The 27,120-nt window shown below is 38.6% G+C and overlaps 1 protein-coding gene across 13 annotated transcripts in view; it reads left to right on the forward strand.

Moving 5' to 3' along the window:
• The window catches only part of NAV3 (neuron navigator 3), a 273,105-nt gene extending 246,789 nt beyond the window's left edge, over nt 1–26,316 (forward strand). For 12 of the 13 annotated variants that reach the window (XM_054831177.1, XM_054831197.1, XM_054831224.1 and 9 more), the window contains 13 exons: nt 1,135–1,307; nt 5,020–5,173; nt 8,152–8,326; nt 11,762–11,859; nt 12,518–12,613; nt 12,913–13,081; nt 13,836–14,071; nt 15,947–16,101; nt 17,032–17,103; nt 17,538–17,734; nt 18,384–18,502; nt 21,250–21,453; nt 23,634–26,316. In XM_054831177.1, coding sequence (XP_054687152.1) covers nt 1,135–1,307; nt 5,020–5,173; nt 8,152–8,326; nt 11,762–11,859; nt 12,518–12,613; nt 12,913–13,081; nt 13,836–14,071; nt 15,947–16,101; nt 17,032–17,103; nt 17,538–17,734; nt 18,384–18,502; nt 21,250–21,453; nt 23,634–23,753 — 1,968 coding nt within the window. In that variant the 3' untranslated portion in view covers nt 23,754–26,316. The remainder of the gene's footprint in view (nt 1–1,134; nt 1,308–5,019; nt 5,174–8,151; nt 8,327–11,761; nt 11,860–12,517; nt 12,614–12,912; nt 13,082–13,835; nt 14,072–15,946; nt 16,102–17,031; nt 17,104–17,537; nt 17,735–18,383; nt 18,503–21,249; nt 21,454–23,633) is intronic. The other variant, XM_054831187.1, reaches the window with a different exon arrangement.
• Nucleotides 26,317–27,120: the final 804 nt, after the last annotated feature.

The raw sequence follows: 27,120 nt of genomic DNA on the forward strand, positions 1-27,120 counted from the left end.
TCTTGGCATGATTGCTATTTATTTTGGCAGTAGGCTTTTATACCTTCTAAAAACAGATTATCCTGTATGTCTTCTCAGTTTGTCTCTATTCATTTTAATCTCAAAGTTTAGACTATAGAAAGGGGGAGTGTAGCCAAAATCCATTTCTTTCTCATTAGATATCATGAGCTGGAAAGGACTTAACTAATGTTTCTCTGATCAGTGGTCACACTCCCCACTCTCCAATTATATCGTGAAAATAAAATCTTTGAATACCTCATTTTTTATAGAGGAATCAGTTTGTCATTGAGTTCTATGCAATTTTAATCAGAACAACTTTCTGCAAATAAAAACAAAAACTCACCACATTTTTCCTAAGATGAACAACTTCTGTATTTAGACAAAGGTATCAACGAATGGGCTAGTTAAAATTCACTGCAGATAAAACTGTTGTCATCTTGGCTCCTGAAATAAATGGCTCTTTGGCTATTCTGTCCCTTTTCAATACTGGATAAGGGCTTCTAGAGGGAAACAGCAATGCTTGTACGTTCAGATCTTACTACTTTAAAGGAAACTGCAGCAAAGGGTATATACCTTTCAGCTAACATTCTTCTCAGCAGTACAACAAAGCAAGCCTCATGTCCCAGCTTAAATCCTCTCGCTTGTGATCCAAACCACAGCGTTTGCAAAGTTTGGCCACTCAAAATTTTAACGGGGAAAGTAAATTGGCAAACCCAGTAAATTGGACTTATCTTTTGATTTCAGCATTGAGTAGCAGCAAGTTCTGCCTGTACCTAGATGCAAAGTGGTTATTTAAAGCCAGCCCTTGAAGGGAATGCCATGGGAATGGGATTCCACTGGGATTCCACTGGGGCTTAATGGTTTTAAATGAGCACCCCTCTCCCATAGCTGTACCACTCGGTCCTGCACTTTTTCCATAGCATTACTTTTGCGCTGCGCTGGATTAATAAAGTCAAAACAAAGCACTGTATCATGTTTTTAGAGATACTGTGTTGCATATGTTAATACCTTGCTTCTGTATACTGACCTCAGGCAGTGGCTAGGATGGCATCTGCAAACTAACTCTTCGAAACATGAGCTGCACACAAATGGCCGTGACGAGGAAAATAATCTTGCTCTATGTTTGTTTTCCAGCTAAGAAGCTCTTTCAAACAGGCCTTTGGAAAGAAGAAGTCCACCAAGCCTCCTTCCTCACATTCAGACATAGAAGAGCTGACAGACTCCTCTCTTCCTTCATCACCCAAATTGCCCCACGGCTCAGGAGAGTGTGGGGCAACATCAATGAAACCGTCACAGTCAGCATCTGCGTAAGTCTCTCTCTTGGCAAACCTTTCTTCCCAAATGGGATAGACTGCGAAACAGACCTCCTCAAGTGTGGCCATTTGCAGTTTAGAAACCATTGTCAACAGCCGTGATCTTTTAATCTCGTGTTCCGTCCATTTGCCAGATTTCTCGTGAGCTTCGCTCCATTTACATGCTACTTTTCCAGCAGCTCTTTCTTAGTTCATTCTCTCTTCCTTGCACTGCCTTTACTGAAAATGATCTAGCAGTACAAACTTCCTTCCAAATGCATATCCAAAAGCTTATGTTGTGCTCTCCCTGCACCATTAATAACTTTATCGTATCTAGTTAGAAAAGGCCAAATACTACAGTTTCCTTTCTTCATGACATACTAAAAATGTCATTTTATTTTCCAGGTAGCTATGAATTTTTACAAGATACTCATCCCTTCTGTTATTACTTTATCTACTTTGTAGCTACTCATTCATATACTTTTTTATCTATTTAGCCTCTTTTATCAGCTTGGATTTTTTTTCGGAATTTTACTTTTATTTTTTTATTCAAATCACCATCCTTAAGGTTTCAGGACTGAGAACAAGTCATCAGTCAAAAGCTGTCCGATTTCTTTATTATTTTTTGGATGTTTAATATATTCTTCTTACAGAGTTCTCAGCTCCCATTCATATTCTTCTACCTATTTTTTTTTCATTCTGCTAAACTCATAACTTTTTCTAATCTGGGGAAATTATCCTCTTAGAACCAACAAATGCACACTACTGATGCCAGCCCTACTTTCCTTGTCCTAACTGAGAATAATCTGGTCACAACTACTCTTACTTAAAGCACCAGGGGAATTCTAGTCTCGTGACTGATGATTACTGAGCTTTAGATCAGAATTTCCTGGTGTTAGGTTAGGTGCCTTTTATGATTAACTTTTGATAGACTCTAATGATTTTTATATATTAGGTTTAGGAGTTTGACAGCAAATATTCCCACAAAAGAAACCCTTCCACAATAAATGTTTTTCTTTCCTCACATTCTATAAAGACTAGTGAGGAGTAACTCATCTAGATCTCTAGTATTGTTGGATTTTTTTAGAGGAAGCTCACATTTTTATGGTTTCAGGTATATGTGTGTTTTGGGAGGAGGATTTCTACATGTTTGGGACCCTTCAGTCTGAGTTGTTATCAACTTAAAAATCACTAGTAAAAGCTTTAATAGAAAGTGCCTGAACTTAAACAAAACACTTTTATTCTACAAAACTATTTACTCATGATTCACAGATCTGCTCTTGTTTCCTTTCTGCCAACCCTGCTTTTTTCTCTGACTCTTTGACTTGCTCTCCAGATCTACTGGTGTTTCCAGAATTTATCAAGGGCAAAACTACATATTTAATCTTGCATCCCAAGCTATTCCCATGGCTACTTGGTCTCTGAGCCTTAACTTCCTAAATTCTGTCCAGTTCACAGCCTTCTGGTTCTTCCTCCATAACATTCTTAAATGCTGATCTTTCTGATCATATTATTCCATTTTTTATTATTGTAACCTTTTTACACAGGATATCATAGATTCCTCCCCTTCCACAAAGAGATCACATAAAACATATTTATTTAGAATAATTTCTTTGGCTGTTATACCGATAAAGTTACTTTGGAAGATTTGGGTTTTCATTGCATAATTTAAGCATCTGTCACCTTCAAGACTTTTCATAATTGTCAGCAGCCTCTGTTCAAAGATCATGACTGACTTACTCCTTCTACCCAAAGCAACCTATTGATTTAAAAATCCTGCGACTGTAACAAGAAAGAAAAAATAAAACTCTTTCTAACTACTTTGGACCTTTGTCTGAGGTCAGATCAGGCGTCTGAGCTGCTTTCTGTGACTGCTCAGGAACGCTAACTTATCTTTTTGTTTTTCTTCCTTTTGATGAAGTCTCATCTCCTCATGTGATTTTACAGTTGCAGGAGCTGAGTGTTGAAGAGCTCTGGAATCTACAGAAGAAAATTCAGTTAATACTTTCTGCTTCCATTCTGCTTATCTTACTAGTCTAGACAGCTTTTTCCTGCTTCTTCCAGAACCGTCGCCCTTCTTTCTGCTTCATTTTTATCTTCCTTAAAGCTGGCTTGCCAAGGTCTTTTTGTCCATCCCTTCTCAAGACATACTGCAAAAAAGCCAAAAAGAAAATAGCCAATAAATAGATACGTGACTTCCCAGTCGTCCAAGTTATTTTATGAGATAATATATACATGTAAATAAAATTTCATTTCTTATTTGGTTAGCACAGGTATGGGCACATCAAACCAAGAACTGTATCATAATATTTGGAAAAACATCCTAGTATATGCCTTTATTCATTTTTACTCACATTTAAAATATTTGTGCATGTTGTGAATGATATTATTTTCCTTCTTCAATTTGCCATAGTTTTTTTTATTTGCCATGAACAACTTCATCTTCCCTTTGCTTGCACTTTATATATTTTCTTGACCTGAGTCTCATGTTCTAAACCATTACCTTTACTTTCTTCCAATTGCATCTGTCTAATACGTGTGTATGCAGGTCATCTCTAGTCTGGGCACCAAAGAAAAGGCAAAACGGTCACGTGGTCTACAAGCATAGATCCCGGTAAAATTGAGTGTGGGGCATGGAGTTGTATACCCAACTGCTGACCTGGAGAGTGCTGCATCTTCTTTCCCAAAATGCATTTGCATGCATTCTGGCAATTAAAAGTTGACCTCTGTTTCTTGTTTGTATATTAGTAGTAATAATCACAATAATAATACTTATTATTATAAAATATTTTTCATCTTTAAATTGTTCTGCAAATATTAACTATTTATAGTGGCAGTAATAAAGAGCAAATAACATTTAGTGAATTGACTGAAAATATTGCTTAGTGTAACAATGTAGCTAAAATTCAGTGGTTTATTTTCTACTGGTTCTGTTATGCAACAGATCTAGGTCTGATAATGACACAGAGAGGCAAAACAGCCTGACGTGAGAACTGGACAGTTGTGAGTCCCTGGGCTAGTCGTGCTTTGGTCTTTTCTCACAATATAACGGTTTCTTCCCTTAAAATTAATGCTTATGAAAAATAATCACATGTTGATTACTTTTAATCTAGTCTTTAAGAAAGAAAAAAAACAACACCCAAACGTGATCTTTCAGACACCATACATTACCAAATGACAAACTATACGCAAAATGTCAACCATCATAAATCAAAACCATTACAGATCAAAATCTTCTAGATCATGAAGTCAAGGACTGTCTCTTTGTGTACTGTTCAAAACAGAGAAAACTGTTGGTGCCTAATAGATAATAAATATCAGTAGTGCAGTTTAATCAGCATACTTCCGTTCTGACTATTGCTACTTAGGAAAATCATAATTTTGCACCAAAGAAATGATGCAGATATAAAATAAAATTAAAACCAATGGGTGATATATGCTCAAAAAAAGATTTCTGAAAAGTTTTTAACAACTTTTTTTCACCATAGTGAACTATTGAACTTAACTGCAAAGGTGTAAAGCAAGCTGATCATTTCACCTGGTGAGGGATTTTTTCCTTTTTTTAATTTGCAATTTGAGCCTTTTCATGTTTCTTTGATAAGATTCTTTCTTCACTCATAGGTTTCACCAGCAGCAAGCATTTTCTGTACTTTGATACTTTGTACTGACACCGCTTTGGGGGGAGAACCTTCCTTTAATCTCTTGCCCGTTTCCTGCTCCTCTTTAGGATCTGTGAGTGCACAGAGGCAGAAGCTGAAATTATTCTTCAGCTAAAGAGTGAGCTGAGGGAGAAAGAGCTAAAATTAACGGACATTCGTCTCGAAGCCCTCAGCTCTGCACACCATCTGGATCAGATTCGGGAAGCCATGAACCGCATGCAGGTCAGTGCAGTAGCTTAAGTGATGGCAGGGGTGCACAGCAAAGGTATGTCTGGTGCATTTCGTTTCCCAGTACTTTGTTTCAGGCACCCAAAAAACCTTGATACAAAGTAAATTGCTAGATTGACAGCACTTCCAAAGGATGGGTATGATAAGTGTTCACATAATAATAATAATAATAATAATAATAATAATAATCATCATCTTGACATATTAATAGCTAAAATGTGTTTAAGAGATATGGAAGGAGACATAATCCCTGCCCAAAGGGTGTTTGTTATCTAAACCCTACAACCAGGGAAAGCAACATGACAGACGAACAGATCAAGAAGTGATTTCTACAGAGCTTTAAATCCTTGGGCCATGGTGGGGGCGGGGATATTTGTACGTACTCTCTCATCGTTTCTGATTCCTAACCCAGTCGTGGCTTGCTGAAGCAAAGTATGTAAAACTGAGCTAAATTATTGTATCCAGCATCACTAAAAATTCACTATATTACTTTGTGCCACTGCTCCAAATCCTTCCTGAACACATTTTTTCATCAGAAAACTTTCCCTTACATGAGGCTGAAAGGATGCTGAAAGAATGGCAGTGTTCTTCAGTGAAGCACGGAGCTTTATGAACTCAGCTCTGTTGCCCATGTACAAGTGTCTCGTATCATGTTGGGTACCCAAAAGTACCTACAACATCAACACAGTATGACATAGGTCCTTCAGCAGATGTGGGCCCTTCTGGAATAGCAGGTGAGATACCTAGGACATCCCTGAAGGCACTAGAAAACTGTATTTGGGAAACAGAATCAAGGCCATGGGGTGGGGATTCAGGTTGAAACTACGACAGCTACGTTTAGATGTCTGGATATGAGCTTGGTGATAAGCTCCTGTTGTAGTCAACTGAGGTTTAGTCCTGCCGTAGTGGGGCCTAGAGAGCTAACTGAAAATCATCCTAAGATAGGTATAGAGGGTGAAATTGAGTTGCCTGAGCATAGGCACCTATTACTGTTTGAACCAGCCTCAGGTATTTTTATCTGCACAGGACTTGTAGGTTTAGCATTTGACCCGTGGCAACTGTGTTTACAATGACACTGGAAACCCACATTTACGCAGCTGAATCCAGCCTCGGTGGCTTGTCAGCTGAATTGCTCTGTGCTGGGTGCTTAGGTCAGGTGCACCTGTAGGCACTTTTGTATAGCTGTCCGCAGTGTCTGACTTCATAACTACCAGATTTGGTATGTTTTCTAGCTTTTCTACACCTCTTTGTTTATACCATGCCTATAGCAGTCTCAGTGACACCTTTAAACATCTGTGGTACTCGCCATCCTCCCAGGTGCTCACACCACTAGGTGCCAACATTGCTATGGGATACTTGGCTGAACTTCAGTTAGGAGGAAGAATAATCAGGAATAAACTGGTCCATAAATATGGGTTTCAATTGTCCAGACATAAGTAAAGCATTTGATATGGAGCCACTAAAAAGTTTTTAGGAACTGTAAGGGATAGAATACAGTTAATTACAATGCTGGGGAACAGGACGTGAAGGCTTATCAGCTGATTACAGTCTTACACTGGGGTATGAGTGCCTAAACCAGGTGAACTCCCCAGAGAGAGGAGTCTGCTGGAGTCACAGGCCTCCAAAGTTTGAATTTCACCAAGGCTGGGCAGAGGTGACTAGTTCAGATGCTGTCACTGATAATCTCCACTTCTTCTGAAGTTTTCCTAAAAGGACAGGCAGCCACCTTGGAGTTGCCAAACTCTGTGACGTTTTGGAGAATTGATGAGGATTGATAAGTGGAAAAAGTAGGATTGGTGGGAATAGTATATGAATACTGTGTGTATTCGAAGCACCTTAAAAATCTAAAGCTCAGCTGAATGGAAGACTGCTAAGAGTTGTGTAATTAATCAGCGTAAATTGCAGAGTAGATAAAGATCGCATGATTCATTTCACCATAGTTCCTGATTTGAACCCCAGGCTAAACTGGTGCATTCATCTATTTCCTTCTGTCACTATTTTGCTGGTTCTTCATTTCCGCTATGTCCTCACCTTTGCCTATATGATCTAATCTTTCTGTAGCTGTTGCGGGATTTTTTGTGATGCTGTCCCTTATATTTTTACTTGTATAATGTAGCTCAACAGCCTTCATAAAAGAATAGGACTTTTAGCAGAGTGTTAGTGAATGTGGAATTAAATTTGATGTGCAAAACCATCTGCAAGAATAAGCAGTTGCTTTGTACTGTGCTTCATGAAGCGACTGGAAGCTAGATTTAGCTGGTACCAGCCTGTTCTCAGGCTAAGTTTTCATTTTATTATTGTACATTCAATAATCACTTGGCACCACAGAGGATTTAGCTAAAAAAAATTTCTAGTTGTTCTGATTCATCTGTCACTGTATGTTTTCATCAAAGAGGGTTTGCCGGCCATTATGTGAACAATCTGATGTTCGAATGATTAAAAAGTCTTATCTGATAGCAAGAAGAGTTATGAAACTGTTAAACTATCAATTTCTAATAGTCTATTTTTAATTCCATTTCTCCTCTGTGAAGTTACGGCTTAAATTTTATACTCAGTAATAACTTTTTGTGACTTTAGAAACATTGACATGTCTAAGATTTTAACAATAACTCTCTTAACTGACTATTACCTAAGATACTTGATAACAAAAAGTAGCTTATAAAACTGGGGATACTTGTATTATGGTCAATTGTACAATAGACACAAAAGCTTGAAGCTTAAGTTGTTTAGGAACTGTCTTGAGGCAAAAGCTAAAGCAAGGTTATAGAGATTTTTTCCCTTTTTCAGAAGTGAAGGCAATCCAGTTTTCACTGACTGGGTTATAATTCTGTTATATAGTGCTACATACTGCTGTGAAAGTGGTAAACCAGTTAGCTCCTGCAGGCACACAGCAAGCACCAGAATAGCCCCCCGCAGTGGTTTTCTGAAAAAATAACTTCCTGTGCTTTTATGCTGATTTCTTTTGAATACAGAATGAAATTGAGATATTGAAAGCTGAAAATGATCGTTTAAAGGCAGAGACCGGAAATACTGGAAAGCCTGCCCGGCCATCATCAGAGTCTTCAAGCAGCACATCATCTTCTTCATCGCGGCAATCGCTAGGACTTTCTCTGAACAATTTAAACATCACAGAATCTGTTACATCAGGTAAACATATTTTGGGCACATGCATGCCTCAGCAATTAGTAAGAATTTATTATTTTCACCCTCTTAATAGTCTACATATATAAGAAGCATGCCTGAAATTTAAAATGCCTCATATCACTCAGGTAAACATCAGATATACCCTCACTAATGGACATGAGGAAGAATGCTGGCAGTCATTTCTGAGAATGTAGCTTTTAGAAGACTCTGAATAATAGTAAACAGATTGTTCATTATGTTTGCTTAGTTCCTAGCTATGATATTCCCTACCTAGTTGGTCACCTAACTACTCTGTGGTCATCTAGTTTAAAATTTATTTGAAATGGACAATGTCTGTTGTAATATACTTGACAACTATATAGATATATTCTGTCTCTATGGGACAAATATGAGCATAGTACATGAAACTTTCTTCTTTTTTTGTTTACAGATCTTTTATCATTCATTTAGCTCCCTTAACATCATTTCATATTTGCAGCTGGGGCAGAAGGTGGTCTCAGTTAGCTTTATCCCTTACATTTTTTTAATGTGGTATAGCTAGTTGGCCTGTTGGATCAAATCACCATTTATCACAGCAGCCAAACCCCGCCTGGCTTATTAAGCACTCTGTCTTCTGTGAATGAGAGAAAGCAAGCAGAACTTTGGTCCACATCCTGAACATTAACATTTGATTATTTTCCATGTCATAGAGTTTATGATAATAAGCCTTCTATACTTGTTTTGATAATGTAGCCAAGAAACAGAAGTGCTGTCTCTAACATTAGAACCAGGAGCAGAGCAGAGCAGAAGCAAGGCAGCGCTCATTAGCGTAGACTCCACAGAAAGTATAATGCAGTCTCTGGAAGCAATAAAAATGTGGCTAATAATTGCAGAAAGAGTCTAGGCAAGAGTACAGCTGGGAATGTGCCAAACTGCCTGACTATAATTTGGATTGGCAGTTAGTCGTATTATCTTGCCAGTCATTGATTTCAGAGATATTTGAATATTTCTTCGTGTTAATGTCAGATTTTATTAGAAAATCGGTATATTTTTTATTTACATTCCAGGCTACTTTTTTGCCAGGCTTAACTTTTAGAATGGATTTGCCTGAGCTGGGTCTCAGTATACAATGAAGTGTCGCAAAAACAGGGAGAAAAAGTTTGACTATGGTTCCTGCTCACACATTCACACAAATTAAAAAAAAAAAAAAACAGAATTTTTTTTTTCAAAATGGTAATTATGGAATCTCTTTCATGAACAGCAGCTATTAGCACTTTGTCACTTGGTTCTAACTCTGTCTAGATACAGGAATAAACATAATATAAGTTTTATATAATTTTCTGTGTTATTGGTTCTAAATGTTTTTCTAGCATGCAAAGTAATTACTTTTGGTTATAAGAAATTAAAGAAATAAGGGTGCCTAATGAGGAGTGGAGGATTTCATTTAATTATGAATCCAGCCTTTTTTGATCATTGTGAGTATCATTTTGTTGCTGTGCCAGAGAACGTGGAAGGGTGACAGCTTCCTACCAAGTCTTGTGGGATTTCTGTGGCAGCTGGAGTACTATTGAATAAAAGTCCCTGAGATATGGAGAGGTTAATCATGCTGAGGACTAAGCTGAGAGAGATAACGAGGGCTTTGGCTCATCATACTAAAAAATGCCATGGCACTTTCTGGGAGACCAGTATCTCCAAATGACCATGGTCATCTGGAAATGACCAAAGCTCTGCATTGCCACTTCCCAAGGGTACGACCATCTCCTCCAGACAGGAGTGAGTGGCAAGCTGGGGAGGGGCTCGCTGGTCACAGACACCCATATTTCAGTCAGTCACTGGAGTGAAGAGCAGCAAACAAGGGCCAGTACAAGACTCTGGCTGTACCTTCTGATGAAAAGGGTGCCAGAGCTCAGGCATGAAGAGAGCCAGAGCCACCACAGTGCACCTAAGGAGGAGGCTTGGCAGGAGCCCATTTAAGCAGTTAGTACCACCATGACATTCAACCCTCTTGGGCATCTTCTCAGCCCCTTGTGTCAGTGAGAGGGAGAGCTCTTAGAAAGTGGAATTTTTTTCTAGCCACAGAGTGGTGCCTCATTCCTAAAGACTTACAGAAGAGATGTATTTAAAAGGCTACATGAGGGTCATCTAGAGAATGAAAAATTTCACAAGGGGGATGTGATATATTGTAAATTACCCTCAGATGAACTATGACATTATGGAAACTCTTAAGGTTTGTCCAATATGCTGAAATACAAGTGAAGTGAAACATTCAGTGTTGGTGGCACAGACTGGCTGCCTGGAACAAAACAAGCATGGATTTGTTTAAGCTCACAACAAAAATACTTCATTCAATTAAAAACAAAAAAACCAGCAGCAGAATCTGATTTCTAGATCAGGATGTAAGCTGTCAAAAATTTCACATGAGGACTTATTTTTTAATATATTCATTGAAGTCATGTTCATAAGTCTTTTTTGGTTTTGCTTGAGCAAGTGACTGAATCTTACTGGCACCTCATTTAATTTAGGTGAAATATGACCTTGTGCAGACTATGACATGAAGTCGACACTTTTCTTCAATCACCACAGTAAGAATGAGCAGGATTTAGGGGAGTGGATTACTGTGCTGGCCTTTGAAGAAAATGCAAATCCATAATCTCTCCTAATTTGATAGTTTAAACGTCTAACAGTAAAATCTATGAGAGAACTTCTAGAGGAAGACGGCAGTTTTACCCCTTGCAATAAAGCTGCAGGTTCAGCCTTCAGTAAGAAATACGTCCTTCTGCTTTCTCATTTTAGGAGTTAGTGAGGAGGTAGAAACAGAGGCACAGAGCAGAATCACTCGTTACCTCCAAGAAAATTAAACCTTAGAGGAATGGCTGATGGCAGAGTCCATATTCTGGAGTAACATAAAGTGGTTTTCTAATGGATACTGTTTGTAAACCTGTATTATGGGGGTAAAAAAACCTCTGTTCATGCCATGTGTACAGAAGGTAAAGAAACCAGCTGGAAAGAAAAATTAAAATGCTGTTTTACTTAGCAGCAAACACATCAGTGCAAGGATTTGTTGCTTTTCTCCTTATAGCATTCTGAAGGGCACAATGAGTGCTCAAAGATATAAACTTAATTTAGGTTTTAAACAACATTACTTTGTGGACATATGGTAATTTTGAACAAATTCCAAGAAGGAAAGCAAAGGCAAGAATTTATTTATTTATGGTTTCCCGATTCATTTCTACATGATTAGAGCTCCTAATTTTGCTTCAAAAATTGGCAAATTGTAACTTCTTTTAATCTCCAACAGAAAAATTGAATTAGGAATAAGTATAAATTAAAATCATTGCCAGTTGTTGTGATGGCAGCCTTTCTTTTTAACCAAAAAACCCTTTGAACAATATTGAAATGATGTGGTGAACATAACCGATATGATTTGTCAGGTTGATTACTTCTCGTCTTTTACTGCAGATATTTTGTTGGATGATGTCACTGATGGAGCACTCCACAAAGAAGGTCATAGCGTGAAAATTGTAGTCACTATAAACAAGGGCTATAGTCGAGCCAAGGTAAGTTCATTACTCAAAGGTCTGGATGCCAAATTATAGCTCAGGCAAATCTTGCGTTGTAGTACTCAACTTGTTTCAGTATTTTCAGCCAGGAACTGAAGGGAAATATCCTAAAGATAGCAGCTCTCTTCTCTGTCATCCACGCTCAATACAGTTAGGCAGACTCTGTAGAGTAGTGTCATATGGCCTTCTTCTGCCTTTGTGTTGGCTCAGACACTACCAATTCTTGGTTTAATTAGTAGGATGTTCTGGGACTTGCTATCTCCATTTAAAGGTCATTACAAATTAGATCTATGCCTTGGACCCTTTAGGGTGGAACTATAAATATGCTGTTGAGGTAATCAATTTGGAATTGCATCATAATATTTTCATGTACTATGCTACAAAAAAATTATAAATACAATGAGCTTTTATTATATTCAGCCCTTTATAGATACAGATACAATCTAAGAGCAGGATAAGATACTGGATTTCCTTCCTTACCAAGATGTACCAAAGTAATATCATCTATACCTATTTCTGGCACAGATATTATTAACAGAGTTGTAACATCACATTCTAAGTAATATTATTTTTCTTCATTGGGAAAATGATGAATCTTCATAGAAAATTAATTACCACCATTTTTAGTCCAGTTTCCAAAAATCTCTCTTTGTAGGATCAAAAACCACATGCATATCTGATAGGATCAATTGGAGTCAGCGGAAAAACAAAATGGGATGTTTTAGATGGTGTAATCAGACGTCTCTTTAAGGTAAGACAGTGAAAAATTAGCTCAAGTATTAATTCATTTTTCTTTTACACTTAAGAAAAAAATCTGTATTCTTTGGGTTTCCTTGCCAAGTTTTTGCTTGGCTTTGGTTTTTGACATATAGCTAACACCACTATTAAACTTTATCCTTAATGGTGCTGTTCTTTTTTGTTTGTAGGCAGTTCTCTTAAATGTGACTGCAAGAATCTCCTTGTCAAGTGACTTCACCAGTACCAAAATATTTTCCAAACTGCATTCATTCAATAACCATTTTTATGTCTTATGTTTTCATATAATTTCAGGAATATATTTTCCGAGTGGATCCGACTACTAGCCTGGGTTTAAGCTCTGACTGCATTGCTAGCTATTGTATAGGGGATGTAATTAGAGCCCATAGCCTAGAAGTGCCTGAACTGCTGCCTTGTGGATATCTGGTTGGAGATAATAATGTCATCACTGTGAACCTGAAAGGTAAAACCCCAAGAATATTTTTGCAGATACCGTAGAATTCTTCACTGCAGTCCCCCGTCCCTTCATATCTCTTTTCTTACACTTGACCTTCCTGTATTTTGTCTCCAGTTCAAGGACTCATTTATCACATAAATTCTCTGTATGACATTGTACAATACCTAACACAGTGAGGCATTTTGAGGCAAATCTAAGAATATCTCTGTCCTCTGCCTGACTGCCATATCGCAGCAAAGTACAAATTTCTTAAGAGTGGCAAAAAAATCCAAACCCATAACAGAGATTATGATGAGAAATATTTATGCCTTACCCAGTTCCACAGGAAAAAAATCGATACATTGCAAAAGCTGTAGGAATTTGCTATTGGAGGCGGGGCGGGGGGCTTCAGAAGAACTATACATACATTGATGTGACAACCGGTAACCCTCGTGGCTGTCACTTTGACCTTTTTTTTGTCATGGTTGCCTGTAGTGTCTGAAACATACATCTTTGCCTCACTGAGCCTTCTCTTTACATTTACTTTGATTCCATCTCTCCCACCCATCTCAATGGTCTAACTACTGCTGTTTAATTTTTTGGCCCTGTGGAAGGTTATAAGCATTTCCACAATAATGAAGCCCTTGATAGGAATTTGATTTAGTCAGAAGTATCTTACCTTGCTTTGAGCACAGCACTGATGCCATCAGGTGCTGGGCCAAACATTTACCTGCCTTAGAAAGGATGAAGACAGGCCGTTTTTCTTTTCTTTTGTTCCCAGGAGTGGAAGAAAACAGTTTGGACAGTTTTGTGTTTGACACATTAATTCCTAAGCCAATTACCCAGCGGTACTTTAATTTACTGATGGAGCATCGCAGAATTATTCTGTCGGGACCCAGTGGCACAGGAAAGACGTATTTAGCTAACAGGCTGGCTGAATATATTATAACTAAATCTGGCAGAAAAAAACCTGAGGATGCAATTGCAACTTTCAATGTGGATCACAAGTCAAGCAAGGTAAGTTACAGTTGAAAAGAAAACCTATTGCCCCATTAATAGTGATGATGCAGAGCAGATCCTATTAATTGGCATACAGTTCTGTTGCTCAGTGTTTTGTCTTACAAGAAATTCAGTCTCCAATCCCAGTGAGGAACAGGGACCAGATCTTCCTATTTGAAACAAACCTTTGAAGCATTTTGAAGGAAGTCTGAATTTTCCCTCACTTGAGGAAACCAACCTTAAGGATGCATAGAGAGTCAAATTCCCATGTAAATTCAATTCTCAGAGTGTCCGTAATTCCTTCATCAGAAAGATTGGATATATAGTAATACTAGTCTAAATTGCTTTTTTTATAGTGATAATAACAGTCTATTGTGAGCAAATAAATACACTGCTGCCACGGTTTCTGGTGTGCATCGGTCAGGAAGCTGACCATACTAAAATTACCTCATGCATCATGTCACATTCACAGTGATTTACATAGCTCGGATTATCAGGCTTCTAGCACAACTACTGTGCTAGCCACAGATAATACTATTCACTTGCTGTCCTAAATTGGGTATACTCCTAACTTGGTACCCAGGGAAAAGAAAATGAGAGGGTTTGCCCAGAGCTTTCTGATTTGTGCAGAACATAATGAATGCTAACATAAGAAGGAAGAACACACAGATCCCAAAGGGATGAGAGGACCATTATTCCAGTAAAAACACTGCTTTTCACTGTCCTTATACAAAGGATTTGTGATGCCATTTACTTTGGCAGGGGATATGTTTATGTTTTATTGTTATACCATATACATTTATAATGAAAATTGTCCCACAAAGAGCAAGCTTTTGGATTTCTGGTAAATTACTTGGTTTATGTGGTTTTGGTTGTGGGTTGGTTTTGTTTGGTTGTTTGTTTTTTCATTTGTTTCTATTAAGATTTATATAGAACTTTTGAGTTTGTAGTAAAAAAGAAAAAAACCTACATTTCAAATACCAAGTGTGTTTAAATAATACAGACGGTGCTATTCCATGATATTCACTTAGACAAACCTGGTCATAAAAAGCTACACAAAAATCTTTCTTGAAATAATAAAGATTGCATGTTCCCATTAAAGACAAAAAGATTCTGCTATCCCTGATCCAGGAAGTAAAACGGCAATAGGAACTGAGCATTCTCAACGCTGGCAAAATTAGATACCTCTAGGGATACAGCTGTAAAACTTGAGTAGACCAGACCCTCAAGGGCAACAAAGTGTTGAGAAAAATATGAAATGTGTTGTTGATTATAGATAGCTCTCTTTTACTGCAGCACTAAATGGCAGCCAGACAGATAGCTGACAGGAAAAAAGAATTTACACAACAAACTTTATTATGAGGCGTGATATAGTATCCCCAAAAGGTCAAACAGATTTTCACTGAGAGTGGTGAAAGGAGATATCTGAGGAAACTGTTCAGTATGACTAAATTGTGTGATAATTTGGTGTGTGGGGGGGTAGTATATAAATGTGGCATTCATAAAAATGGATGTCCAGCAAGTAATCTATCATCTCATCCCATTGGAAATGGCATATTTTATTGCAAAGTATGTTCCATTAGAGATAAGATATTTTATCAGCAGGTTTCTGAGGAATGTATCCACCACATAGGAATGTGTATGCTTCAGTCACTTGCTTTATGTTTAGTGCCTTTGTTTTTCCTAGCATGTGGCTTCAGTGTTGCTCTAAGAAGCAGGTCCTCCTGCATGTGCTGATCCAGCTGAATGGCCCACAGTGGGGAAACTCTGTAGCAGCCTCTTCATCCTTCTGAAAAATCTTTTCCACTGAAATTACATCTATGGTCTAATTGGGTTAATCTTGTCTTTTTTGTTTTGGTTTTGGTTTTGGTTTTTTTGTTAATTCTGCTGAAGGATCTGCGACAATACCTAGCAAACCTAGCTGAGCAATGCAGTGCTGACAACAATGGTGCTGACCTCCCTGTGGTCATAATTCTTGATAACCTCCACCACATCAGTTCACTAAGTGACATCTTCAATGGTTTCCTCAACTGTAAATATAATAAATGGTAAGTAGCAGCTCTTCTCTCCCGTTTCACACCTTTTGCAATTAAACCAGTAAAAGCTGTTTGTTATTTTGCAAAATAAAACATCCCACTGGAAACTTAGACTCCCATAGGCTGTTGGCAAAGCCCTTATGCACTTGAATAGTTTTGACCCTCTTCAGACAAGTATGTAGGTGTCTGCTTCATTTTATTTATATGACTCCCATGCATCTCAGTGAGATGCACATGTATCACAGAATTTAAGAATGTATTTAAATGCTTGATTGAATTAAGATCTTATCCCTTTCACCTTGTCAGATCATACAAGCTCATTAGTACCATGAGGACAGGTTATGGGAGAGTAAGAAGAAATGCACTTTATAATAGTGGAATTTGGGATATGTGCAAACCCATGAACCATGCCATGCAGAAGCAGCTGTTTATCTGGCAGACTTGCACTTCCTAAGGTTTTTCTGTAGTAGTGCAGAAGTTTGAAGTTCGCTGACTGTCCTTTATTGCCAAGCAAGAATAAAAATAATGTTTTCTGGAACTTTTACTGGCCTATAACACCAGCTATTTCTGCTGTAAAAGTGCCATCATAGGAACTTCCCTTCATAAAATCACTGCATGCTGTATCTTACTCATGAGATTCACTGGCTTCTGAAATTAAAACTCTAAACCTTCTGCAAAATTATGAGGTACATGAGGACAGGGTTGCCTCATTTATTTCTTTATTACGGATGAGTACTAGTAAACTACAAATGTGCAGAGAGGGAAATCATTCGAGAATAAACATTTTTAAAAGAGCGCCTCAGAAATATTTTAAATCTAAGACTACAGTACATCCAGAGACTCTTTTAAAAATTGGCCTAATGCAGATAAGAAGAAAGAATATTCTCTGAGTATCTTCATGGATTCTCCCTCAAAAAAACCCTACTACTTTTCTCTTTTCAGTCCCTATATTATTGGAACCATGAACCAGGGAGTTTCTTCTTCACCAAATCTGGAGCTGCATCACAATTTCAGGTACACTCACTCTGTATTTGCTGTGGCTGTGTTTGCACAGCTCCCTGCTTCTCAGTCCAGTTCTTTGACAAACACTGATCTTGTGTATCGTCACAGCAAAGTATTTTAGCTTCTGTGACTCTCCTCTGTTGATGGGTCTCCGAATGGTGTTGAGGAATAGTGAAAGAAATAAGATACTTTCCAGCACCTCTAACAAGATGCTGAAGACGATTGCATTCTTGCATTATATTTGTCTTCAGCAGTGTCTTAAGTTCGTGCTGAAACTTGTAATGATTGTGTTGTAGCAGTGGGCGATAATGTGGTTTATTGGAGCAGTGTTATATTTGTTGACTAATGAGACTCGGAAGCTTATGACATTACCTTCATTTATATGTTTAAGAGGAAATGATGTATTTGCTATTCATTGTTACTTGACATTTATCCTTTCTACCCAGGTGGGTGCTGTGTGCTAATCACACAGAGCCTGTTAAAGGTTTCTTGGGCAGATATCTGAGAAGGAAACTGATTGAGACTGAAATAGAAAGGAACATACGCAATAATGAGCTTATCAAAATCATTGACTGGATACCCAAAACATGGCATCATCTCAACAGCTTCCTAGAAACACATAGCTCTTCAGATGTAACCATTGGTGAGTCCATTGGTGGAGTGGTTTGAAATAAGGATGCAGGCTGAGCATTTTTGAGATTTGGGAAGGTTATATCCTCTTTTTTAAAGTTATCATCTCTCAATGGGAAGTACAACATCAGTGTGGGGAACTTGTCTGCTTCCAGCAAGATTGAAATGAAAATGGAATGTTTTATGTATGTATTTCCTGGTACTTCTGCCTTTGTTGTTAAAGACTTTCAAGTAAATTATCATAATTTTTCAAAGTTAAATTTACAAAAAATTACCTCAGTAGCAACTTTCCTAATCTTAATTTCTTCCCCTGCTTTCACACTGCAGCATAATTATAGCGATGAAAACACTTGGACAGTCAGTCCAGCAAACTAGCAGATGGGAGATGTACCTGAGGGCTTATACTGGAATAGCTATCTTAACAAAGAAGTCATCCTTTTACATAGCTTTGCCCATAAAACTTGTAAATCAGGCCCTAGCATAGGATAAAGTGACACTAGTTCATTTTTAATAACAGGAGACTGATAGCTCCTTTATTGTAGTCCTGTATTAGTATTCTCTTCACTTGAGTTTGCTCCAATATTACTTTCTTAATTCTGTGAAGATTATTTTTAGTGTGTTCCCTAGTTCTACTTTTTTTAATACAGAACTTGACTTCTCAGGTCCCCGCCTCTTCCTCCCTTGCCCCATGGATGTTGATGGCTCCAGAGTGTGGTTCACAGACCTCTGGAACTATTCCCTGGTGCCGTATCTTCTGGAAGCTGTGAGAGAAGGACTTCAGGTATGTCATTTATTTCCCAGCAGATTTTTTTTAATTAATTTCATAGGCTTTTTCCAAGCTACTTTTAACCAATGCATCCAAGTATGAATGCTGTTGCATTTGCAAGAAGAAAATCTGTGGAGGGATTATAGAAATCAGCCTTGAACTCCATTTGACCTGCTCCTAGTCTGATGTATAATTTGACTTTGTCTGCTCCAGCAGTAGCATATCTTGTATTTTATGAAGAGAGTTTCTCCTCTGTGACTGGAGGAAGGTTCTTTTTTTTCCACTGTTTAAAGAGTTCACAGCAATGCTCAATACAGCTCAGATTGCCTCCCTGAGTCAAGGCAGTCTCAGCCTACCCCTGCATGGAAGAGTTAATAGCCCTTACACTGGTGCAAGAAAATAGCTTTGGTCTGCTTAATCTCTCCCACCTACATACACATGTAGGCACTCAGGCTTGTGGAGGAAAGCTTGTGAACAGGGATATTTTCACCATTGAGAAAAAAAAAAAAGTTTACTGGCCTTATCTAACCAGATTGAGATAGTTTACTCTTTGGTGCTGCTGAACATGAAGGTCTGTCCCTTCTTACCCTTGTATCTTGCACCCCTGCTTGTTTTTTCCATAGTTTTGTTTCTCCTTTTTACTTTCTCTGTATGGGCTCAGGTTTTCTCCTGACTGTAAGTCTCATTGTGGGTAACAGTGCCATGAGATCAGTGTGTCACTCTTCCCTCCAACCTATCCTTTCCAGAGCAAGGTGTTAACAGAGCGAGCAGTTCCATTGACTGATACTGAACTAGTAATGTTTCTTCTACTTTAATAGAGAGAGGGCTACAAATAGATTTGCTGTAGATAGCACTGTAAGCTGTCCCACATAGATTAAGATTTTGGCCCATTCCACATGTTTGAAGCAAACCTAAATCTTTAAATTAATCCAGATTTTTCTTTTCTTTTTTTTTTTTTTTCATTTTTTATTTGGCTTTCTTCCTTTTCCTTTTACGCATTGCAATTCTATGTCCTCTGAAAAGACACTTTGTGGAAAGGCAGGTTTTTTGCCACACATGACACTGAAAGAAATTACTGCACAGTGCAGAGGGGATTGTTATGGACTAGTCAAAGAACTGTGTAAGCAGCTGCAATTTCTTTATCACCTTGTATTGACATAGTGACATACTGATACGGTGGAGGCTTAGAATCTTGCCTCTTGAATATCTCACGCTTCCCTAAAACTGCTTACCCCTCTGGGAATTAGAGTGTTTATGCCTTGTGCAAAAAACTGCCAAACATCTGATAGAACAGTCACAGTGAGATTAACAGCGCTTGTTTAGACCAGCTACAAAAAATGCAGTGATATTCTTCATGCTTATATTTTCCCAAGTATACAGGGTACCTACTTAAATGAAAACTTCAATTCTGGAGCAGAAGATGGCAGCATACAGAAGAAAATATGTTGTTTCATGAACTGTTCCAATTTTTAGCTGCTTTGGATGGCTTCCATAGAATATCATTATTAATAATAAACAGAAATCTTTTATATGATATAATTAGATGTTCCTGGAACCAGGGACGGGTAGAAAATGGCTTTCTAGCCTGGTACTTTGCAAACTCACTTGTCAGACACAGAATTTACAAGCCTTGCTCCAGATTTCAGAAAAGATTTAATCACTGTTAATCTCAGACAAGGGGAAGTGCTGCTTACAGCCTGGAGTTAGCCTGCTACCTCTCCGAGAAACATTTCTTCTTGGCTTATTTAGGCAGATCTCCGTTATAGCAGCCTGGCCTCTGTGTAGGGCAGAAGCAGTCTGAGTATCTCTGTGCATAAAACAGGGAACTTGGCTGCCTAACCAGGAGCTCTGGATTCAGCAAGTGCCTGGGAGCAGGTGGTGCAGCGATAAGCACAACTCATGTCTCTGGCTTTAGCATGAAAATCCTTCACAGTTTTACTCCCTTTAGGAGTGCAGCCCATTGAAATGCTCCATGAGTGTATGCCCTGCCAATACTACGCAGCTCCTTGGATTGTGTGAGGCTGTTTGGGCTGGGAGAGGTCACAGAAAGTCCTGGTGACTGGCTCCCCATCCCAGTGTGTCATTGTCACAGCCAAAGGAAATCTATAAAGCAGCGACCGAGGGGCTCTCGGTTAACATGTTGCTTGTGAACAGCAATGTGGAGAAGGGTGCATTTTACTGAGGAAGCTACCAGACCTCCTAAACTTACAATATTCTCATTCTTCCTTCCTCTGTCCTCCTTCCACTATGTGCTACATATTAAAGAAAATCTATCCTTTTGTGAATTTCTTCTCTTAACCTTGTGAAAGATCTCAAACTTAAGGTGTGGACAGATGTCTGCTTCTGCATCCCATTTTGCTAGGAGAAGAGAACAATCTGTACTGGCACTTCCTAATTCACTTCAGACAAAATCCAATTAACTTGAACATTTTAGATAGGTCTGAGTTAATTTCACTGATATGCCTTAAGCAAATTACCTAAAGGTCTCATTTCACATTGTATCAAAAACTTGTGGCTCCCACTGTTGCCTACAAGTATCACTAGTTATGGAGTGCTTTTCAACTTGCAGCCACTCTGCGTATTCAAAGAGCATTAATGGAGATGAGGTCTTTTGAATGTCTTCTCATATCCGAGTGCTGAGCACATTTGAAAGCAAACCACTTACTATGATGGTTTAGATGGTTTTGATGATTTTTGTCTGCCATTAAAACTGGTACCGAAAACTCTGTAGGATACTTACCTGTGTTATATTCATAATATAGATGTATGGTAAGAGGGCACCATGGGAAGACCCTTCCAAGTGGGTAGCTGATACCTATCCATGGAGCTCTGCATCTCTACAGCATGAGTGGCCATCGTTACTTCAGTTAAGACCAGAAGATGTTGGTTATGAAGGTTATGCATCAGCAAAGGAAGGAACGACTTCAAAGCATGTTCCACAGCCTGATACAGAGGGGGATCCCTTGGTAAGATTTAAACTTTGGGGAAAAAGCTTTTCAGTATGTACTTTACCATCACATGTTAAATTCTACATTGTACAGTAAAAAAATACTGTGTACCTGTTCCAAAATGGGCTTTTAAAATGAATGCTACTAGAATTTATTAAAAAGGTTGAAAATAAAAAGAAAATCTAGCAGGAGGGTGGGTATCACCATCATGTTAATATGTCCCTAAATTGCATTTCCCATCTGCCCAGAAATGTGTCTGGTCTTCATCATTATAGCATTTGGATGCCACTCTTCAGCAACTTATTAATCAGTTTATTCTAAAAACACCTTTCCAGGTTGGGCAGTCCTTCATCTCCGTTCTACAAATGAAAGACTGAGAAACTTGCATTATTTAACTTGTCTATCATAGAGAATTTAGTGGAAATGCAAATTAGACAGCCATCCTCCCATTCCTCAGACCACTTCAAGATAACTGACGACTGTATAACAATCTTAACATAAAAGGAATGCAAGTGTGGTGGCATTAAAAGATAAGAGGTTGATTTCCCTCAATGCCGTGTATTGTTTTATTTAAATGTGATCCCAGACATTTAGGTTTACCATTGCCTACTCTGATAATGGACTATTAAATTGCATATATTGAACTTCTATTCTTGCATAGTGCTTTCTCTATAGACTGCCTTTATCACAATTCAAAATACCATTTTGGAGAAATGTACTTCTGGAATACAGGCAGCCCTTGGAAAAGGGAATTTCTCAGAGGAGAATGCATTTAACTCTTATCAGTGCTAAGAAAATGACTCCTCAGCCTCACTGAAGTGTTTGGTATCCAAAACCAGACCTTGCATCCTGAAGAAGTGTAGAAAATCACCTCCTTTGATCCCGTCTCCCGGTCTGACTGTTTGACCCAGTGACTTGGGCTGCCAGTGAGTGTATTGGCCAGGCTCCCAGCACGTATGCATCACTCCACTAAGGTGAAAACACTTGGGCAGCTCGAGTTCAGTGTCCTGCCACCCTTTCTCCCTGCACACTGTGATCAGTATCTGTATCTAATTATCAGAAGCTTGAAACTTGTGAATGGAGGGCTTGCCCCTGCCTCCAGTGGAGCTCACAGGGAGACAGACGTCGTGCTTGGGGGAACAGGACCTTTCACGTGCAGGCTGTACTGCACACCCACTGCATGGATCCTGTATTCTCAAACATGGATACCTATTAAACCTTCAGCAAAAGCTGCCTGATAGCATTAAAGAGTATTAAATGCTGTTCAATGCCTAGAGAAAACTGTACAAGCTGTGCAGGTTGAAACCGTAGAGATGTAAGGATTCCTGAGCAAACAGGGAAAAGGGGCTTAACGTACAGACACACAAGAATACCTCTTTCTCTTTGGTTTTCTATTGCCTATTTTTTTGTAATGACAGCATATTTGTTCCTTGAAAAACACTAAAGCAATGTCAACATTGCTTGCAGCCCTGAGCATGCTGGCAGAAGCGGATGTTTTATAAATAAAATCCTGATCATTACACAGAGTTAGGCGTCAAGCATCCAAGTAATTTTCGGGGGCTTAATGCTGCTTTTTGATGATTTTTCAGATGAGTTTCAGGTTCTAATAATCCCCAAATTATGTGGGGGCTCTCCTCTCCTGAGTAGGAGGATCTGTTGCTGCTCCCCTGCTGAGGTCAGCCCCTCGACAGCAGATGGGACTCTTTTATGAAGCAGCTGGCCTCAGTCCACCCCTCTCCTGCTCCCCCCCATCTCTCTCATGCAGAGGGGGTATGTTAGTGTGATTATGTTTTCAGTTGCTTTTCCAATGTAGTGTGTCTACGCCATCCAAAAATTATCTGGAAGCTTGACTGTCTCCAAATATGGGCCCAGATGTCCAGCTGTGATATGGCTTCCTTCCCCTGCCGGTGTTGCAGCTGCAGCCGGTCTCACCCCTGAATTACAGAGAGTTATCAGGCAGCTCCATTGTATCCCTCTGGCTCTTTGGACCTTTAAACTTCTATTTAAAGACCAGAAGGCAATGAAAGGGGTGCCAGGAGGAGCCGCTGACACTCTGCCCTTTCTGAAATCCTTTTGTGTGGCCCCCTCAGCTAGATACCAGCACACCTCATACTGCAAAGGAGCTTAATTAAATTTTAACACGGTCACTGCAGCATTAAATGAGACGAGATTATGTAAACATTTCTTTCTTCTTTCAGATGAATATGCTAATGAGGCTTCAAGAGGCAGCCAACTATTCGAGCGCACAAAGCTGTGACAGTGATAGCACCAGCCACCATGATGACATTTTGGATTCATCCCTTGAATCAACTCTCTGAAAGGGACAAACCTTGGTGGAGGATTATGGTAAAATCTGTTTCCACTAGACCACTGCCAGTATTAAAGCAGCACGCCGAGGTCCATGAGTGAGAATGGTGTGTTGTAGGTAGGCAGGAGACCTAACTCTTCAAAGTCAGGAAGAAAAATTGAAGTGGAAAGCTTGAATTAATTTAATTTCAAGGCATTTCAATACCTATGGAGCCAAGTGAGACTCCATTTGTCAACTGGAAAGGGCCCTAGACCAAGGGCATCTAAGCAGATTGCACACGTGTTAGCCAAACTGGAATTTTTTTTTTCCCTTTTCCTTTTTCTCTCTCTCTTTGTCTTTCTCTCTCTCTGTCTGTCTCTGTTTCTCTGTACAAGTTTACAGTGCAACTTCTTCTGGTTTTTTCCTTTAGTTTACCCTGAGGCGCTGCATGAACAATGCGGTCTTCTAATTCTCTTCTAACCTCTGTTGTGCCACATGGTGCTGGTCACAGGACTGCAGTGGTGTTTGTGTTGTACGCTACTGCCCATTCCAAAACGAGTCAAAGATGATGATAGTAACTCGGAAAGCACAAACAGTATTGTGCAATCACCAGAAAACATGACTGTGATATGCTGGATAAGTGCCAATTTAATTCTAACTGCCATGGTCACGGTGATGCGCTCCATCAAGTTTTTAGTACACGAGTCACAGATTTTATAAAGTTGTTTTTACCACAAAGGTCTTTTTTAACCACCTGCCCACTCCTTAACGACAGTTTTATACCAATTATTAACCAACACTGATTAAAGGCTTTTTAGGGCTTCATTTGTTTGAGCCTTTTCAGTGAAAGAAGGAACATTTCTTATGGTGCTGTCTCACTGCCTTAAAACAGATTTCTAGAACAGTTTTACAGTTGGTTTAATTCCTAAACCATTGGTAATTTACACTGTTTTTTTCTTCATTTACTAATGAGAAAACGTCAGTTAACACAGTAGCCTCATATCTGTATATCATGATTTTTTAAAGAAATGGATAGGAGAAAGAACAGTTGCTATATAATATTTTTATCTTGTGAATAGATTGCTCTGCCTACCCTCAGAAATACACAAGGAACCCAAACCCACTTCCACTGCCACCTAAATGCTGAGAAAATCGGCTCAAATCCATTTGGTCCCATGGAATGGAGTTTTTGGAGGATAGATGTTTTGAATTCTTATCCAGCAGAGCTGGATGCACTTGATGCAGCATGAGCACAAATATATGTTTGTTTTTTTTTTTTTTTTCCTTTTTCTAGTTTTAGCATGTTGTTTTGATTGCTATTGTTGTACATGAAGAATTCAGCATAAAAGAACACTGAAGCAGTGATGTCCACTGTGGAAGAGGAAGAGTTTATACTGTAAAAGTGGGTTGGTTTTGCACAGTCTACTGGGTGGGTATTGTAAATATTGAAAAAAAAAAAAAAGAAAAAAAAAGCCTTGCACAAATCAAAACGATAACAAACAAACAAAATGTATTTTATTCTGTTGGTGTTAAGAGATGTTTCACTTGCTGAGATTTCCTGTATGTTGCAAACAAATACAGAATGCAAACCTTAAAAGCTGTTATTACCTGGTGTGTTTGTCCTGTACTTACAGTTGTTATGACTATGCAGGAGCTATCAATGCTACAGTGAGCATGTTTCAATATCTATATGAAGCCAATACATTTGGGGGGAATAAAGCTGAAAATGTTCTAAGTGCGTATGTCATGGCAGGCTACAACCAGATTGCTTTCAAACTGCTCAGAATAATTGGAAACGCTCTTTGACCACAAGAGACATCCAGTTAAAATAGGTGCATATAAACAAGAAGGTATCCAAGGGCTTTGGCATTGTGTAGACATGTACTGTACACCTCCATGGATGTTACCTTCAGGATGTGTATTTGGTGCTATTAACTCTTTGTGGCCACCCTGTGGTCACTTACTGTAAAACAAAGATAAATCAATGCAGTTTCCAAATGGCACTGAGCTGCATCACTGAATCTAGAGGTTCCTACACGGTGCTATTGCCCTAATAAAACTCTAACTGAATTTATGCATGTAGGATTCAGTCAGACCAACATCATGCCCCCCCAAATCTGGATCCATTTCTGATGCAAAATGTCAGCGCATACACCTTGGCTGACTCGAAGAACTAAAGGAAAGCTGCTCTTTCCTGTACCTGTGCTCTGAGCAAACCTGCAAATCTTTCCCTGCCATATTTAACACACAAACACACAATATCACATATACAAAACTTCCTGCAATACATCTCAGTGAGTCCACCTAGTTTACAACTCAGAAATTGTTTGTGAAACATTTGTCTGTACACATTTTATATTTTGTACATTTTTGATGTAACATATCATGTAAATAGACAGAAACAGTGAAATAAATCATCTGAAAAGTTTTGTAGTCTTTGTAAAGCCCTAATAATAAGTATTTGGTGTCATCGGACTTAACTGGATGATGTATTTTCTATTGGTTTATTGTTCCTCTAGCTTGTAAACCAGCTTGCGTATATTTTTTTGCAGGTGTGCGCACTGTATCTGTCTAAATTATTACTTTGCCATTAAAGTGGAATTATTTATTGAAAACACAGTCTGGTGTTTTTGCAGTCAGGACCACTTAACGGTTAGATGTTATTTCAAACATAAAAACATATAAACAAAATGACAAACTGAAGGATGTAATTTTCTGTATTCAGCAGAACTAATCTCTGTAGAAACAAAATTAAGTACTGTTTCTAGTTCCAGTGATTCAGTATGATTTTTGAATGGCTCTTTCCATAGTGGGAACAGGTTGTGCAGTTCAGAAGCAACTTTACAGTCTCGCTGTTCTCAAGACTATCTTCAAATACAAGGCTATTGATTTCAGTGGTGGTAAACCTGTACAAAACTGGTGCAGTATTATGCTTTATTTTCAAGCTTGAAGGGCTTTAGGGCTACTTCCTCAGCAGGTATACATCAGTGTGATTTAACAGAATTCAAAGAAAGAAAGTAGAATGATGTTAGTCAGCTAATCACAGACTTTGAGGCTGGAAGAAATAATTGTGATCCTGCAAGTTGTAGCACCTCAGCTGTAAGTCTCAGCAGCAGGTCTATAATTTCTCCTGAAATTGTCATATCCGTGGAAAGACCTTTAGACATAATGGTACGGAGTAGAAGATCTAGCACCTCGTTGTCAATGTGGCTAATTATTCACTGGGTTGGTTTGTTTTTTAAGGGCCTTATTTGCAGTTAGGTCTTACATATCTCTTTCAAGAGAAAAATACCCCAAACTGTCTTTTGTTATGCCTTTTCCTCTTCTACTAAAAAGCCAACCACAATCAAAAACATCTTTTACATGTGAGTAAAAGCCTTCTTTACTTTTCTTTTTGA

Source organism: Grus americana, chromosome 1, assembly GCF_028858705.1.
Source record: "Grus americana isolate bGruAme1 chromosome 1, bGruAme1.mat, whole genome shotgun sequence".
NCBI classification, from domain to species: Eukaryota; Metazoa; Chordata; class Aves; order Gruiformes; family Gruidae; genus Grus; species Grus americana.